We start from the raw sequence: 17,802 nt of genomic DNA on the forward strand, positions 1-17,802 counted from the left end.
AAACCACCCAAGGCCCTTCCTGCCAAGATCACTCCTCCCCTTGCTCCTCCCTGGCCCATCCCTCCACCTATTTCCCACCATTGGCCTTCCCACCTGCATCCCCCACCACTACAGAATGGAGGGAACAAAGGACAGGGGTGTGGGAGGACTAAAAGGAGACCTTAGCTATAAAAACGGGGAGACCCCCCCTTCCACAGATTCCACCTTTTGGGTCCCCTTCTTTCTATGGGGGGAAGTTATTTCTGCTGTCCTTTAATGAAGCCTTCTATTAAACCACGATGCAAAGAAGATCCAGACTCCAATTTTAAATCAAATTAAAGCAAGCTTGTATTCTGGCTGGCCTGGGCTCTCTCCTGAAACCCATAGGTTAGAGGACAGTCCCCAACTCTCTAGGAACAAGGTTTTATAGCACAAAAAGTTGCAAAAGGGGGGGTCTTGAAACTTACAGATTTCAAGATTTTGACAAGCATAAGACAAAGGTAGGTAGTAGGTTAATGATCTACATGGCTCAACATTTCAAGTTAGGGAGTAAATTTAGATCCCAACGCCAGAATTTATTAGGTCCCGCTAAGGTTTCAGAGAGGGTTGTTATCTGGTCATGGAAAGCCAGGCACAGGTGAGTTGCAGGCATTCCAAGCAAGTTTAGAAATCGCAGTAATTTATAGTAAAACAGAAATGGCCTTTTCATGTCTTTGTGACGAGATGACTCCCAATCTTAAGATGTAATTAGGCTGGGCTCATCTCCTTCCACTGTCTCACCTCCCCTTGGCTCAAAGTGCCTCTCTGGTGTTATACTTCTGCATTCTGGGAAGCAAGGACTCCCTGGTAAACAGAAGGAGAAACCAACATTAGATCTGGAGGCCTACCCTTATGTTTTTTTTTTTTTTTTTTTTTATTTAACATAGACTGGATTTTGTTTGTTTGTTTGTTTTGTTTTAGAGTAGTTTTAAAACCACAGCAAAACTGAGCAGAAGCTCCACGCTTCCCAAGTTCCTCTGCCTCCCCAGCCTCCCCCAGGACCAGCATCTCACACCAGAGTGGTACATATGCTACAATTCATGCCTCTGAGAAACTGATGTGACTCCATTTTTGAAAACAGCTTCTACCTCAAGGCCTGTCCAGAGGGAGGGGGCATGACCCTTGTCCTTGGAAAAACCCACAGAGCACTCCTAGGCATATACCCACCCTGCTGAGTTGTTTGTCTGCAAATAACAGGAGAGATCTGCAGCACCAGGTGTCCCTGACTCAGTCAGACTAGGTGAGGACCCATAGCAACCCCCTAGCAACCACCAATCATCATGAGACAGGGAAAATACCTGGAATGCCAGATGACCCCCCAGTAGTCTTGGTGGTTGATAACATGTTGGGAAACCATGTAGTTTAGCACATACACCCCTCATGGATTAAACCAATCAGTCCAAAGGAAGCCCCCTCTTGAACTAAGATTCTCTTGTTCCCACCAGTGATTGTGCTAATCAATGTTAAGAGTTGTTTGATTTTCCTGCGGTGTGTGATGATTTGCTCTGTGATGTTGTGACACATAGAGTATCCCCCAAAACCTATAAAATCTCACTGAACAACGGACCAGGACTCACTCCCTGGGACCTCTGCATCGGAAACGGTTGTGAATCCAGGCTTGAGTTTGCAATAAAGACTCTTGTGTGATTGTATCGGATTCGGCTCCTGAAAGTCTATTGGGGTCCCAGAAATCTGGCATTATACCTCTACTGTGACACATCAGTGTTATGCAAAGACCATAGTTGACTCCGGTTCTAGAATCTACACTTCTGGGGTTAGAAATGCCCAACGACATGGTATCCACCATTATAGTGTCACGCAGAATAATTCACAGCTTACAGCCCCTGGGTGCTCCAGCTGTTCAGCCCTCTCTCCCACCCAAACCTGGCAACCACTGGGCTTTATCCTGTGCCCCTGGTTTTGTGTCTTCAGGAATGTCTATAGTACACCGCCCTCAGTTGGCTTCCCTCCCTGGTGACTGCACTTCAGGTCCCCTGCACCTTTTCACAGCTGTGTGGACCACTGTGTGTGTCTCCATTTCCCAACTGCAGGACATCTTGTGCCACAGAGCAGCTGGGGTCCCAACCTGACCCCCGGGGCAGCTTCACTCATGTGGTGAATACCTGGAGTTCCAGGCTGGATCATGGGCTAAGGATGTTTTCCAGCTGTTTACTGGACAATCTCACCTGATAGATGGAGCTGCCCCTTGAAGGGGAGGGGCTGTGTCTCCATCTCCCTTGGAGCTGAGCATGGAACCTGAGGCTATGGTCACTACGTGAGTGCATGTGTGAGTGTGTGTGTGAGTGTATGTGTGTGTGCATGTGTGTGTGTGTGAAAGTCCAGCAATCCTAAGGGCCCAAGTGGGCAACCTTCACTCGGTTTTCTTACGTTCTTTCCCCACGTAATGCACAACCACATTCTCCCTGTAAAAGGTCCAGTAATGCAGACACATTCCCTGGCCTTGCCCTTCATCCTGTACCAAGCATGGGTACCTCTTGGCTTCTCAATGTCTTCTCCCTATTTTTAGCTCCATCTCTCTTGAATCTTGTTTCATCTCCTCTCATAGATCATTTTTGCCAATTTAGAAACAATTTTCCATTGAAAACAAGGAAGAAAATGAAAAGAAAGAAAAACCTTTCTCGGTCTCCACCCCCACCCCAGCCACCGATTCATTCCTGCCTAGGGGACCTTCTTAGCCTTCCCTTCTCTCTCTCTGAATCTCCCATATATGTTTTGCATGGTGGGTGGGTACTTGGGATTTAATCCAGGTGCACTTAATTACTGAGCCATGTTCCCAGCCCTTTTTATGTTTTATTTTGAGACAGGGTCTCCCTAAGTGGCTGAGGCTGATTTTGAACCTGTGGTCCTCCTGCCTCAGTCTCCTGTAGCTGGGGTTAACAGGAATGCACCATCTTTCCTGGCAGACAAATATTTCTCCCTGTGTCAATTGAAATGATTCTTATTTCTTTATTTTTTTTTTTGCTTTATTCCATTGATATCGTTAATCAATGAAATTGTTATTCAAATATGAAAGGAGATTTGCATTCCAGGTTTATTCCAAAGTTAAACCAATCTTGCATCCTGATGAATTTTCACCCCTAACCAATCTTGCCTGGTCTTGGTGCGTATACAGCCAGAGGCAATTTCTTTCTTCCCCTTCCTTCCTTCCTTTCTCCTCCCCTACCCTCTTTTTCTTTCTTTTTTCCTCCTTTTTTCTCCTTTCTTTTCCTCCCCCTACCTTTCTTTCTTCCTTCCCTCACTCTCTCCCTCCCTCTCTCCCTCATTTCCTCCCTTCCTTCCTTTCCCCCTGTACAAAGGATTGAACTCAGGAGTTCTCTGTCACCAAGTTACATCTCTGCCCTTTTTATCTTTTCTTTTTTATTCTGAGACAGGGTCTCACTAAGCTGCTGAGGCTAGCCTGGATCTTGCCATCCCCTGCCAGGTTCTCTGAGTTGCTGGGGTTACAGGGGGGAGCCACCTTGCCTACTGTCGGAGGCAAATTTACCCAGACCACAAAGTCAGAAAAACAAAACAAAACAAAACAAAAAACCATGAACTTGACTTAAGAAGTTCTGCTAATACCAGAAACCTGCACTGTGACCCTCAGGCTTGTTTCAGGGCTGGCAGGCTCCCAACAATAAATCCAAATGTGAATCTGAAGATTCTTCTGGAATCTGAAAGCCCCCTAACTCACCACTTTCCCCAGAACTAACACGAGTTAAAGATTTAATGCTTGAACCTCAGCTTTCTTCTTTTGTGATAAATAAAACTAGTGCCAGAGATGTTCTCTCCCTCTGGAGATAGGCTGCACTCTGCCTTGAGTGAGTATTCCTTGCTTTACCCCAAAGGCATCTTCCTTGAAATTGCACCATTCTCCCTAGAATTTGTACCTACTTTACCAAATAAACCTCTCTCTGTGGCTTAGGGAAAAAAACAGTGCCAGAGCCAAGTGTGGTGGCAGATACCTATAACACTGGCCACATCGGAGGCTGAGGAAGGAGGACTGAAAATTCAAGGCTGACCTCACCAATTTATCATGGCCCTAGCAATTTGGCCAGAACTTGTCTCAAAATAAATGAAAGGATTGGGGAGGAAGTTAAGTGGTAAAGCATCACTGGGTTCCATCACCAGCATTTAAAAAGGGTGGGGAGAATGAAGATGGCAGGCCAGAGGGAGGCAGCATTCTGTGTTGGTCCGTGATCCAGATCTCACCTAGTTGGAATACTGCATCTCAGAGAGTGTTTGTGAAAAACCAGCCTCTACCTCAGAGCAAAGCCTGTCCAAGGAAGGGACATCACCTTTGTCCTTGGAAAAACCCACAGAGCACTCCTAGGCACATTCCCACCCTGCTAAGTTGTTTATCTACAAATAACAGCCATCTGCTGCACCAGGTGTCCCTGACTCAGTCAGGCTAGGTGAGAACCCATAGCAACCCCCTAGCAACCACCAATAAGCATGAGACAGGGAAATACCTGGGATGCCAAATGACCCTCCCAGTAGTTTATGGTGGTTGATAACATGTTGGGAAACCATTTAGTTCAGCACGTACATCACTCTTGGCTTAAACCAATCAGTTCAAATGAATACCCCTTTTGTACTGACCAATCACCCTTACCCAACTTGTTCCCACCAGTGAATGTGCTAATCATGTTACTCTTTGCTGTTTACATCGATCTTGGGTCTCTGGTGGTCTTTTGGGGGTCCTGAATTCGAGCATAACATTTGAGGACTCCTAAACAGCTGCTTTCCACAGAAATCACCAGCTCTGTGACCCCGCACAGGGCTTCAGGCCTCAGTATTCGAGCAGGAATGAGTTTTAAAAAAGTGGCCTATATACACAACAAAATTTTACTCAGCAATAAAAGAGAATAAAATCATGGCATTTGCAGGTAAGTGGACGGCATTGGAGAAGATAATACTAAGTGAAGTTACAAAATCCCCAAAAAACAAATGGCATTCTAGTGTTTTCTGTGATATAAGGTGAGGCACTCATAATGGGGTAGGGAGGGGGAGCTTGGGAGGAATAGATGAACTCTACATAGGGCAGAGGGGTGGAAGGGGAAGGGAAGTGGCAGGGGATTAGCAAGGATGGTGGAATGTGATGGACATCATTATCCAAAGTACATGTATGAAGACACGAATTGGCGTGAACATAATTTATATACAACCAGAGATATGAAAAATTGTGCTCCATATGTGTCATAAGAGTGGTAATGCATTCTACTGTCATTTATTTTTAAAAAGCCAATTAAAATAAAAGAAGAAAAAAAGGGGTGGGGGCTGGGGAGGCAGAGCCAAACTAAAAAAGCTTGGTTTCAAATGCCAGTACCATAAGTAAGTAAATAAATGAATCTAGTTGTCTTAGAGTTTTAAAAAGTAGTTACTATTATATAATATATATTCAAAACAGTTTTTGCCAGGTGTTGTGTCTTATGCCTATAATTCCAACAATTTGGGAGGCTGAGGCAGGAGGATCATAAAAACGATCATCATTACCTCAATAATTTATCAAGGCTCTCAGCAACTTAGTGAGACCCTGTCTCAAAATAAAAAATAAAAAGGGCTAGGGATGTAGCTCAGTGGTAAAGGCCCTGGGTTCAAACTCCAGTACCAAAAATAAATAAATAAACAATGGTTTGTGTGGGTCTTGGTGGTGAATGTCTATAATCCCAGCTTCAGAGGCTAGGGCAGGAGAATCCAGAGTTCAAAGCCAGCCTCAATAAAAGTGAGACACTAAGCAACTCAGTGAGACCCTGTCTCTAAATAAAATACAAAATAGGGCTGGGGCTGGGGCTCAGTGGCTGAGTGCCCCTGAGTTTAATCATCAGTAGTCCCACCCCCCTGCAAAAAAAAAAAAAAGACAGGCCAATTTGGGCAACTCAGTGAGATCTTGTCTCAAAATAAAAACTGAGAAGAGCTGGGGATGTGACTCGGTGTTAGAACACCCTGGGTTCAGTCCCCGGTAGTGCAAACAACCAATCAGAACCAAACAAAGATGAAACCAATTTGTTCTTATATTGTATTTTATGAAGTTGTTTTTTAAAAGCTCAAACAGAAGTGAATATGAGAGAGAAGGCTGGAGACTGTCGGGAGCAATTATCATAGACCTTTCTCCCTGTTTTAGTACTTAGAGCCAGTACCCCTGGTTTGGGAGGGTTTTTTTCCTTTCTTTCTTTCTGTTTGCTAAAATGTTTGATATTCAATGTACCTGAGCATGTCTCCTGCTTGCCCTGCTTCCAGAATGTTCTCAACTGAAGTCTTCCATCTTCCATAACGAGGGCGAAACTTGCGAGGGAGATCTAGATGAGCTGCACAGGGGAAACCATCGTGATCTCAGCATCTGGGGACATGGCACCCTGTGTGTGAAGACAGAGGGGTCCACTGCGGAAAGACATTGGTCTTCCAAAGAAGGCGGGAAGGGGAGGGTGGGGGGGAGGGCCCAGGGGGTAGGAATGATGGTGGAATGAGTCAGACACCATTACCCCAAGTACATGTATAAGACACGAATGGTGAGAAAATACTCTGTGTACAATCAGTGTCTTGAAAAATTGCGCTCTATATGTGTAATATGGAATGACTGCATTCTGCCATTGTGTATAACAAAATAGAATAAAAAATAATAAAATGAATGAACTAGATGTTCCCTCAATATTTTCAAAAAAATTTTCAAAATATTAGCTTATTTAGAGAGTCTGCTGGGATTACGAGAGTCTGTACCTCAAGGTACAATTGACTGATATTTCTTTATGACTAGACTCAGGTTAAATATGCACAACTGACTGAAACGCTATAAAATCAATTAAAAAAAAAGCAGATCCAGGGGGAAACAGCAGGAGCAGCAGAGGCTGCGGCTCTGCAGAGAAAATAAATGCTTCCAAGGAACGTGCAGCAGGAGCTCTATGCCACCTGGCAGGACACCACTGTGGCTGTGCCTCTGGTGGACAATGTGGGCTGGCTCTGGGAAGGTCCCACATGGGTTGCCCGGGGACTGGGGTGCACCAGAGATTCCCAGAACTGGCAGTAAAGTGGATGCCAGCCCCAGAGGCCGACCGGAGCACCCAGGTATTCTCTGTAGTTTACTCAGGACATAAATTGTGATAAAGACCCATAGTTCCTGAGTTCCGCCCAGGTCCCCTGAGCATTTTAATAATACTTTGGATGCTCTTCCAGCAGTGTGATCTGAGGTGAATAACTTGGGCTCATAGTAGTTCTTGCTTTCTTGTATTTTATTCTATTCAACAGAAAGAAACTTGTACCCTAATGGATGAAAAGTGATGTTTTCCTGTTAACAAAGCAAGCACTACTACCCTCAATTTTATTTTATATTTTATTTATTTATTTATTTTTGTGCCAGGAATTGAACTCAGGGGCATTCAACAACTGAGCCACATCCCCAGCCCTATTTTGTATTTTATTTAGAGACAGGGTCTCTCTGAGTTCCTTAGCTCAACAGCATCCTTGCTGTTGCTAAAGATGGCGTTGAACCCACAATCCTCCTGCCTCAGCTCCCTGAGCCACTGGGATTACAGGTGTGTGCCACCAAGCTCAGCTTTTATTTTTTATTTTAAGACAGGGTCTTGCTAAGTTGCTGAGGGCCTCATTAAGTTACTGAGGCTGCCCATGAACTTGTGATCCTCTTGCCTCAGCCTCTCCTGTCTCTGTGAAAACAGGCGTGTGCCACCATGCCTGGCATCACCCCAAATTTAAACACCTTGAAGAACAAACATGAGGTTTTGATCAGATAAGCAGGCCTCAACCATTGATTTATTAGTTGGTTAAATCATGTCATTTTTTTAAAAAAAAATTATAAAGTTGTATTTATTTTGGATATATTTTTTTCTTTTTTGATATTATGGATTGAACCCAGGGGCTTGACCACTCTGCTACCTTCCCAGCCCTTTTTGTTTTAGTTTGAGACAGGCTCTCACTAAGTTGCTTAGGGCCTTGCTAAATTGCCCAGGCTGTGATCCTCCTGCTCACCTTCCCCAGTTGCTGGGATTACGAGTGTGTGCCATCGCACCTGGCCAGGGAATGTCTTTCAATTTGGAGTTCCCCAGTTCATGGATTGCTTTTTACTCGAATAAACTTTTTTATCTTGTAAATGCATTAGATTTTAATATTGAACATTATGGCTTTAGGAATGTTCTTTCCTGAAACAAGAAAAGAATATTCATTAAATTAAAAGAAAATACCAATATTGGGTGAGGATGTAGCTCTATGGTAGAGGAGTTGCTCACTGCAAAATAAAGCAGAAAACTGGGCCTGATGGTGCACACCTCCCTGTAGTCCGGACCACTTTTGGAGGCTGAGGCAGGAGGATCACACACTCAAAGCCAGCCTGGGCAACTTAGTGACAGCTTTTCTCGAATAAAATTAAAAAGGGTTGGGGATATAGCTCAGAGGTAGAGCACCCCTAGGTTCCACCAAAAACCAGTATCACAAAAACCCCCAAAGGCAGCAAGAGCAGAGCTTGAAGTAGATTGACAGTTTCAAACTTATTTTCTCTGTAAGGAGGGGCAAGAGGTGGAGCAAGAGAAAAATCACTGATTGGTTAACCCCAGACTACTTCAAGACACTTTTTAGGGATTAAAAGATGAAGTCTCATACTCCCAGACACCTCTTTTTCCTGTAGTTAAAGGGAATTAAAGGTGTAAGGGTTTTCACACTTCTGCTTTTCTTAAAGCAATGGAGGTTTTCTAGTTTTGTTTTTTTGTTGTTGTTGTTGTTGTTTATTTGGTTTACAGTGCTGGGGATCCAATCCAGGAGTGCTCCACCATTGATCTCTCTATGCCCAGGCTTTAAAAACAAAATTGTTGTTGTGAGATAGGGTTTCCCTAAATTGCCCAGGCTGTCCTCAAACTTGATATCCCCCAGTCGCAGTCCTCTCCCTGGATACCAATCTAATAACAAAGATAAGGTCGTGAGAAAAATGAAAAAGAAGATTTATTGCTGTGATTTTACCTATTCACAGGAAAGGGGTAGGGGATAGAGGTGATTCAGAGAAAAGGAGATTAAGGAGGAGAGATCAGAAAGAAGAAGGTCAGGGAGAAGCTTAGGGGAAAAAAAACCAAACAAACATGTAGGTTTCAAAGCCCCAAGGGCTATATAGTCAAAGCATCAAGTGAACCCCTGTTACGCTCCTATATAATTTAATGTGGCTACTTTGTGTCCTTCCCATATTTTCAAATAGAGACTGATGCAGTGGTGCACATCTCTAATCCCAGCAAACTGGGAGACCAAGGCAGGAGAATTGCAAATTCAAAGTCACCAATTTAGGAAAACTCTGTTCAAAAGAAAACAAAAAACATACAAGAAAAGGGCTGGGGATGTATCTCAGTGGTACAGCACCTGTGGATTCAATCCCCAGTAAGAAAAATAAAAACAAACAACAAAAACCAAAAAAGAATGAAAGGAAGGAAGGAAGGAAGGGAGGAAGGGAGGGAGGGAGGAAGGAAGGAAGGGAGGAAGAGAGGAAAGAAGGAAGGGAGGAAGGGAGGGAGGAAGGAAGGAAGGAAGGGAGGGAGGGAGGCAGGGAGAGAGGGAGGGAAGAAGGGAGAAAAGGAGGGAGGGAGGAAGGGGTATAACATGAAACTGAAGTCAGGCATGGTAGCCCAGTCCTATAATTTGCTCCCCCGAGGCCCAGCAGAAGGATTCCAAGAACACTGCCAGCCTGAGCAACACTGTGAGGCCCCTATCTCGAAACAAATTAAACTTAATAATAATTGAATTATTTGAATGTGTCCGTACACATGTGCACCATTTTTAATGATTCCAGAAAGATGACTTTTCAGAAATTATTTTTAATTTTAAATTATCTTTACATCTAGAATCAAGTGAAACATGACTTAAATACCGGACTTAGTTTTATTCCATCTGATAAGGCTTCATGAAACAAGTTAATGTAGTTAAAATAAACCTTAAATATTTCTGAGTGAGGAAGACATGGTAAAAAGACTAGTTTGTTGGTCGGGCACAGTGGCACATACCTATAATCCTAGTGACTTGGGAGTCTGAGGCAGGAGGATGGCAGGTTTGAGGCCAGCCTGGACAAGTTAGACTGTCTCAAAATTAAAAATAAAAAAGGCTATGAATGTAGCTCAGTGGTAGAGCACCCCTAGATTAAACTCTAATAAAACACACACACACACACAAACACACACACACACAGAATGAGTTCTTTATCCATGTTCTTTAATTATTCCCCTGCAATAGGTAATCTGTACATAAATGGGGTAGGAGACTAAATGTTCCCAGGAAACTGTGTTCCAAAATGAGTGTGGAGGACCAGAGGGCTGCTGCTCTCCAAGTCTGGGCAACACAAGAGTGGTCATCAGTTTTTAAGAGTAGCCCTCACAATCCACAGAATTCTATCACAGAATATATCATAAAGTTATATGGCTTTGGGGGAGGTAAGGGGGATCAAAACCAGGACAGCACAGATGCTAAGCACGTGCTCTACCACTGAGCTATACTCACAGCTCAAAATACTCATGATGTTGGTCAAAACTTATGAGACAAAGCAAGGCATGATATCACACACCTATAATCCCAGCTTCTTAGAAGACTAAGGCAGGAGGATCATAGGTTCAAGGCCAGCCCCAGCGATTTAGCAAGACCCTAAGCAATGTTCTGAGACCCTGTCTCAAAATAAAAAATAAAAAAGAACTGGGAACATGGCTCATTGGTAAACACCCCTGGGTTCAATCCCCAGGATACATTAAAAAAAAAAAAAAGTAATTTTGCTAGCAGTTTTTTGTTTGTTTGTTTGTTTGTTTGTTTTTTTGGTACCAGGGATTGAAACCAAGGTTTTTCACATGCTGGGCAAGCACTGTTCCACTGAGCTTCTTCCCTATCCCTGTTATTGATTTTTTAAATTTATTTTTTGGTACTGGGGATTGAACTCAGGGGCACTCGACCACTGAGCCACATCCCCAGCACTATTTTGGTATCTTATTTAGAGATATGGTCCCACTGATTGCTAAGAGTGCCTCACTATTGCTGAGGCTGGCTTTGAACTCAAGATCCTCCTGTCTCAGCCTCCTGATCCACTGAGATCATAGGCGTACACCACTGTGCCTGGCTTCCCCAGTCCTTTTCATTTTTAAACACGAACTTGATATGCTGCCGATGGTCTTACTAAATTCAAGTGCTGAGGCAGGCTCAAACCTGCAATCCTCCTGCCTCAGCTTCCACAGTTTCTCAGACTACAGACCTGTACCAGCATGCCTCGCTATTATCGAACACTCGTTAAAATGTCATTGTTCCTTAGACTTTGCTTTTATAGGATAAAGGACCCTGACACTGTGTGGGGCTCAGCATTGCCTGGGAAATGTCCCCGTAGGAAGAACCCTGACACTGAAAGGCTCCAGATGGTGGCTGCCATGATGAGAGGGACCCACACTTTGACCTAAATTTCTTGCTCCCCAACATCCTGAGAGGTACCCACAGCATCCACCCTCAGTGGCTTCAGACATGGAAAAGTGGCCTTCCCAGGGCTGGTAGTCAAAGCTGCTCTCTGGTCTCAGGTCCCAGCTCATATTTGGTGACACTATTCTCAAGCCAGTTTGCTGAGCTGATCCCCCTGAAACATCCTTTACCTTGTAAGGGAACAAAAGACTGCTTCTGCCTCCCTGTCCCCAAGGGTACTGAGAGGTTTTAGGAGTCTCTGTTGTGTTTCTAGCAACTCCTTTCCAATTTCTTTTCTACTGAGCCACTTTTTGTATTTTATTTTGAGACAGGGTCTTGTTGAGTTTCTCAGGGCCTCACTAAATTGCTGAGGCCAGCCTTGAACTTGCAATCCTCCTGCCTCAGCCTCCAGAGCTACTGGGATTAGAGGTGTGTGCAGCCATGCCCGGCTTCATAAAGCATTTTTGTTTTTGTTTTTGAGATGGGTTCTCACCCTGCTGACCAGGCTAGCCTGGGGCTCCTCCCTTTAGGGATTGACCTCTTTCAGCCTCTGGGGCTGCTGGCATAGTAGATGGTATTAAAGAAGTGAGCCATCACACCTAAGAGGTTTTAACTCTAGAACATGTTCACAATATCAGTGTGGCCACGGACCCCTGAACAATGAGCTTTCAGGGGTTTCTCTGTCCAATATCAGATTAAGTCCTTTGGTGTCTCATGCTCAGAACTGAGGGTGACCCTGTGAATGAAACTCTGTGAAAGAAATCCCTGAGAGGATCTCCACCCCACCCAGAATCCCTTCCCCTTCCTGCCTGGAGATCTGCTAAAACCAATCAATAAGCTGAAAATCCAACCAGGATTAATTGGATGAGATTCAATAATCTAGTCAGATATGAGCTTCCGATTGGAAGGGAGGGGTTTGGAGAGGAGGAATAAAAGCTTCAGAGCAGCCAGAGAAGGTTCCAGAGAATTCTGAACCAAGAGTCACTGCCTGGATCTGTTGACACTTGGAGAGCCAAACCGTTCCATCCAGACGTGCAGAGAGGGTAAGTGACAGCCCCCCCCAAGGATGCGCCACCCTGTCTACCACAGCCAGTCTGCCCTGGTGACTGCAGCCCAGTTTGCCACCATTGCAGCTGCTGCTTCTTTAGGGATTGAACCCAAGGATGCTTTACCACTGAGCTTCATCTCCACAGACCTGTTTTTTATTTTGAATCAGGGTCTACCTAAGTTGGTCAACGTCTTGCTAAGGTGCTGTGGCTGACCTGCAACTTGACTTTTTGTGGACTGGGGATTGAACTCAGGGCTGCTTAACAAATGAGCCACATCTCCAGCACCTTTTACATTTTTTTTTTTTTTTTTTTTTTGATACAGGGCCCAAGTAAGTTGCCTAGAATCTTCCTAATTGCTAAGACTGGCCTTAAACTTTTGATGCTCCTGCCTCAGCCTCCTAAATTGCTGGGGTTAGCAGCACGGACCACTGAACCCAATGAATTTTTTTTTTTTTTTTTTGGCATCGAAGATTGAACTCAGGGGCACTTGACCATTTGAGCCACATCCCCAGCCCAATTTTTGTATTTTATTTAGAGACAGGGTCTCACTGAGTTGCTTAGTGCCTCACCTTTGCTGAGGCTGGCTTTCAAGATCCTCCTGTCTTAGCCTCCCTAGCTGCTGGGATTACAGGCATGTGCCACTGTGCCTGGCCCAGTGCAACGTTTTTAAGTGAGAGCTATGTATTTGATTTTGAATTGTCTTGACAATTTTCATATGTAGTCTATATTCCTTTAAATGACAGTTCATGGAATTTGTGTATTGTGGTTTTACTAGTCATTTTGTATTTAGAGCTTAAAACAGGGTGAGGGTGTTGCTCAGTGTTAGAGGACTTGCTTAGTATGAGGACCTGGGTTCAAACCTTATCACTGCAAAACAAAGGAATATGTGCACATGTATGTGATGTATACATTTTATATCAATGTTTTATTACTGGATTTTGGTGTCACGGTTTGGATAGGATGTATTCTCCCAAAGGTTCAAGTGCTAATGCAAGGGGTGAGACGATTGGGTTATAAGATCCATAATCAGTACATTTATCTATTTAATGGATTTGATAGGACTACATACTGGGTGATAAACTCTAGGCAGGTGAGGTGTGGCTGGAGGAGATAGGTCCCTGTGGGTGTGTCTTTGGGCTTATAATTTTGTGACCAAAGGCTTGGTCCCCATCCTCCATGCTGATCCAATAGCAATGACAAGATATTGAGAAAAAGGAAAAAAGGTTTATTGTTTTGCTAGCAAAGAAGAAACACAGGGACTAGTGTCCCAAAGCCTGTGCTTCTGCCTATCCTCAAGAACAGGGGGCTTTTATACAGGTGATTGAAGAAAATGGGATTAGGAAGGAGATCAGGGAGATCATGAAAGAGAAGGTTAGAGAAAAGAAGATGCGGGGGTGGGGGGAAAAACATGTAAGTTTCAAAGCCACAAGGGATATAGTGAAAGCATCCCATGAACCCCTGTTAAAGGTTCTTGGTACCGTGCCCACCACCTCCAGGCTGCCCGGTACTGATCAGCTTTTCTGAGGCTCTGTTTGGTCATGTTCTTCTGCCTCTTGAGCAATGGAGCTGGCTGTCCATGGAATGAACCTCTGAAACCAGGAACCCCAAAGAAACTTCCTCTAAGTTCAGCAACCAAAAGTTCGGATTTTCATTTTTGGGGTCCAATGGGGATCTCACCCAAGGCTATATGTGGGCTCAGTAACCTCCTATATCACTGAGCTACCACCCTCAGCACAGCTCCTAAGCTACAGCTGTATCTCGATTTACATCTGTGCAAGTCCACATATGTATATAGTTTTGTGTGTGTATGTGTGGTACAGGGAATTGAACCCAGGGCCTCACATGCTCGGCAAGCTCGATACCACTGAACCCCATCTTGAGCCTCAGACAAGATCTTGCTCAGTTTCCCAGTCTGCCCTTGAACTTGAGGTTCTCATTATTTAAAAACTTATTTTTTGTAATGGGGATTGAACTCAGGGTGCTTTACCACTTAGCCACATTCCAGCCCTTTGAATTTTTTATTCTGGTTGGGTCTCTCATGAGGGCCTTGGGTCTTATTAAGTTGCTGAGGCTGGATTTGAACTTGTAGTCCTACTGCCTCAGTGTCCCAATTTGCTAGAATTACAGGCTTGTGCCACCAGTCTGGGCATTGGCCCTGTGACATTTCTATTCTCTTTAAGGGGGTCCTAAGTGAGGTTTAGGTTTGGGATGTGGATCAGTGGTAAGGCACTTGCCTGGCATGCATTCAGCCCTTGGTTCACTCCCCAGGATCTGAAAAGTGAGGATGAGTCACCTGTCCATAGGGGGACTGGTGAGCCTTCAGACTCCTTGATAACCAGTGGGCTTAGAGTTGGGAGGACCAGAGGTGGACCTGGATACTGGGGATTTGATCCCCACCACCACAGAGCTGTGGCTAACCAGGATTTGGATCTCAGCTGGTTGAGGAGGGGTTTTTCAGGCTTGGCCTGAAAGGGTGCCTCTGTTCCCTGCAGATTCAACAGGATGAGCATCAGAACTGTACCCACACTCCAGGACCTGGTGATACAGAATGTACTGCGCAACGAGGCCTTGCCCATTCCCAATCTGGAGTACCTGCCCAGGGTGCTTACCCTGCAGTTGTACAAGGAGGCTATAATGGGGGGTCACATGGAGATGGTAAAGAAGATGGTGCTGTCCTGCCCCTTGGCCTGTCTGCCTGTGGACTACCTGCTGAAGACAAGAGATGTGAAGGCCTTAAAAACCCTACTGAATGGGCTAGACTTGCTGATTTCCCAGAACATTTACCCCAGGTGAGGGGGAGCCAGGAAGAGACATCTGGGGGAGGCAGGACAGGGTGAAGGCTGGTCCAGGAGGTGCCAGGGAGGAGGCTGCCCTGCCCCCTCCACAGGAAGGATCCCTGGCTGGATTCAAGGAGAAAGGACACGGAGAAAAATAGGAGAGCAGAGGAGCAGCCGCCCAGAACAAGGGGTTCAATGGGGTCTAATGCACAGGTTGGAAGTCGGCAGGTCTTTGTCTATTTTTCGAGCCTCCTTCCCATTTTCTCCATAGGAAATGGAAACTGAAAGCAATCGATTTTCGGGAAGTGAATCAAGATAGCCCCAATGAGTGGTCCAGAGCCCCACTGGGTGCCTGCTCACAAGAGGCCACGTCTCCAAAGGAAAGAGAGAAATGCAGCCAAAGAGCAGCGAGGCCACGCTTGAAGATCTTCATAGATTTCGATCTGGACAAAGTCTTCCAAAGATTCCTTGGCAGCCTCAGGGAGTGGGTGGAGGAGAGGAAGGGGGTGGTCCGTATATACTGCCAGAAGCTGCAGATCGGGGGTTTCTACTTGAAACTCTCTAAATTCCTGAGGACTCTGCCACTGTACTACGTGCAGGAACTGGAGGTGAATGCTCAGCACTGGACTCGAGAAATAATGGAACATTTTTGTTTTGTCCTGATCGAGATGAAGAACCTTTGCATCCTCCATCTCTCTGACTTGAGCCCGCAGGTCTTCACAGGCCGTTCCATAAACAGGTGGTTTTCCCATAGATTCAGCCTTCAACTGCGGAAGGTGAACAAACTCCGCGAGCTCTACGTGAACAATGTCTTCTTCCTCTACGGAGCGCTGCACAAAATCCTCCTGTAAGCATGAGGGGTGCGCATTGCCACAAAAGCCATTTTTGCTTACCGAGCATTAAAAGGGCTTGTGCCCTGGCCACTAGCCATGTCAGGGAAGGAGATGCTGGAGAGTGACCGAGTGACCTCAGGTTCTGGTCCCCTGCTCAGTCCTGAAGGATGGTCTCATCACCACCCACACAGAAGCAGAGGGCTAAACCGGGGTGCATGGTCTGGGAAGTGCCACCATGTAGGGAAGCCAGGTGGGAGGGACAAGAGCTAGTGAGGGTGGGTGAGGTTCCTTTTCTGGGAGGCCTATCCAGTGAAGGAGGTGGGAGACGGGGTAGAGGAGAGGGCGCTGGAGGAGAGAAGCCCCCTCACCTGCACCTTGCAACAGGGAAGCTCTGTGCTCTCCAGCGGGGAACAGAGGAGCCGCCCCCAATGCCCCCCTGGGGAAGGCTGCTCTGAGCCTCAGGTGGTGATTCTGGACTGGAGGGTGAGGAGCAGGGATGGAGGGTACAGGGTGTGAGCCTCCCCAGTGGATAACCCGGGTTGGTTTCCTTCATCTTGCCTGGGATTGTCCTTCGTACATGACTCCCCCTGACCTCCTGTGGCCAGAGCTGTGGCCTTGGGCTTGGCAGTCAGGGGAGGAGCCTTAGAGATGATGGACCCACCTGGTCACTCAAGTGGTGGTGAAAGGCTCACCCTGAAATGGGTGAGTGTAGGAGCAGATTCTGCAACCCACAGTGTCCCGGGGGTCCACCATCATCAGAAGGTCAGGGCGACCTTGGGTTTGGGATTAGACAGTTCTCACCTACCATTTCCCACTATATCCACGTGGTGCCTTCATTCTCCAGAACTCTTTGCTTTCTCTCCAGGAGTCAGACCCCCTTGAAAACACTCTCGCTGAGAGGTTGTCCGCTCAAGGAGAAGGATTTAAAGCATCTGTCCCTGTGTCCGAGCACTGATCAACTGAAGTGTCTGGATCTCAGCTCTTTTTCCATGAAGGATATGAGTCCTGAGCCCCTCCGGGTCCTGCTGGAGAAGGTGGCACACACCCTTGAGACCCTGGTCTTAGAGTTTTGTGAGATAACAGAGTCCCAGCTAAATGCCATCTCACCAGCCCTGGGTCACTGTTCCCAGCTCAAAACCTTCAGTTTCTGTGGGAACCAAATCCCCCTGACTGCTCTTAAGAACCTGCTGAGCCACACCGCTAGCCTGCCGCTGGAACAAGCGAAGTACCCTGCCCCTCTGGAGAGCTTTGACGAAATCCTCTGGGGTTTTTGGACTGAGATCAACCCCATGAAATTTGACCAGGTTCGGAAGGAGCTGATGCAGCTGGTGAAGGACATCAGGCCTGTCCACGACATCCAGATTTATTCTTACGATTGTGTTCTTCACCTCAAACATACAGATTTTATTGCCTGAAACCCAGTGGCAATTCGGTAGGCAGGGGATTATTGACATGCACAACACATTAGCTTTCTTGGCCTGGGGGTGAGGCTCAGGTAGAGTAGGCCCTTCAGGCATGAGGCCGTGAGTTTGATCTCCAGAACCTCAAGAAATGCTTCTTATAAATTTCTGATGGGGGGGCTGGGGATGTGGCTCAAGCGGTAGCGCGCTCGCCTGGCATGCGTGCGGCCCGGGTTCGATCCTCAGCACCACATACAAACAAAGATGTTGTGTCCGCCGAAAACTAAAAAATAAATATTAAAAATTCTCTCTCTCTCTC

At 45.9% G+C, this 17,802-nt stretch overlaps 1 protein-coding gene across 1 annotated transcript; it reads left to right on the top strand.

Moving 5' to 3' along the window:
• Positions 1–12,490: 12,490 nt before the first annotated feature.
• LOC139707357 (PRAME family member 12-like) lies at positions 12,491–17,498 on the top strand. The gene is made up of 4 exons (XM_071618568.1): positions 12,491–12,672; positions 14,966–15,262; positions 15,522–16,097; positions 16,949–17,498. The coding sequence occupies exons 1-4, from the start codon at positions 12,491–12,493 to the stop codon at positions 17,496–17,498; spliced, it is 1,605 nt and encodes a 534-aa protein (XP_071474669.1).
• Positions 17,499–17,802: the final 304 nt, after the last annotated feature.

The sequence above is a fragment of the Marmota flaviventris genome, chromosome 10 (assembly GCF_047511675.1).
Source record: "Marmota flaviventris isolate mMarFla1 chromosome 10, mMarFla1.hap1, whole genome shotgun sequence".
Lineage (NCBI taxonomy): Eukaryota > Metazoa > Chordata > Mammalia > Rodentia > Sciuridae > Marmota > Marmota flaviventris.

Excerpts from the sequence above, each read along its gene's own strand:
- LOC139707357 (XM_071618568.1), top strand. The coding sequence starts at position 12,491 with ATGCGCCACCCTGTCTACCACAGCCAGTCTGCCCTGGTGACTGCAGCC. Across the intron at positions 15,263-15,521 it reads TCCCAGAACATTTACCCCAG|GAAATGGAAACTGAAAGCAA; the intron begins GTGAGGGGGAGC and ends TTTTCTCCATAG. Across the intron at positions 16,098-16,948 it reads GCGCTGCACAAAATCCTCCT|GAGTCAGACCCCCTTGAAAA; the intron begins GTAAGCATGAGG and ends CTTTCTCTCCAG.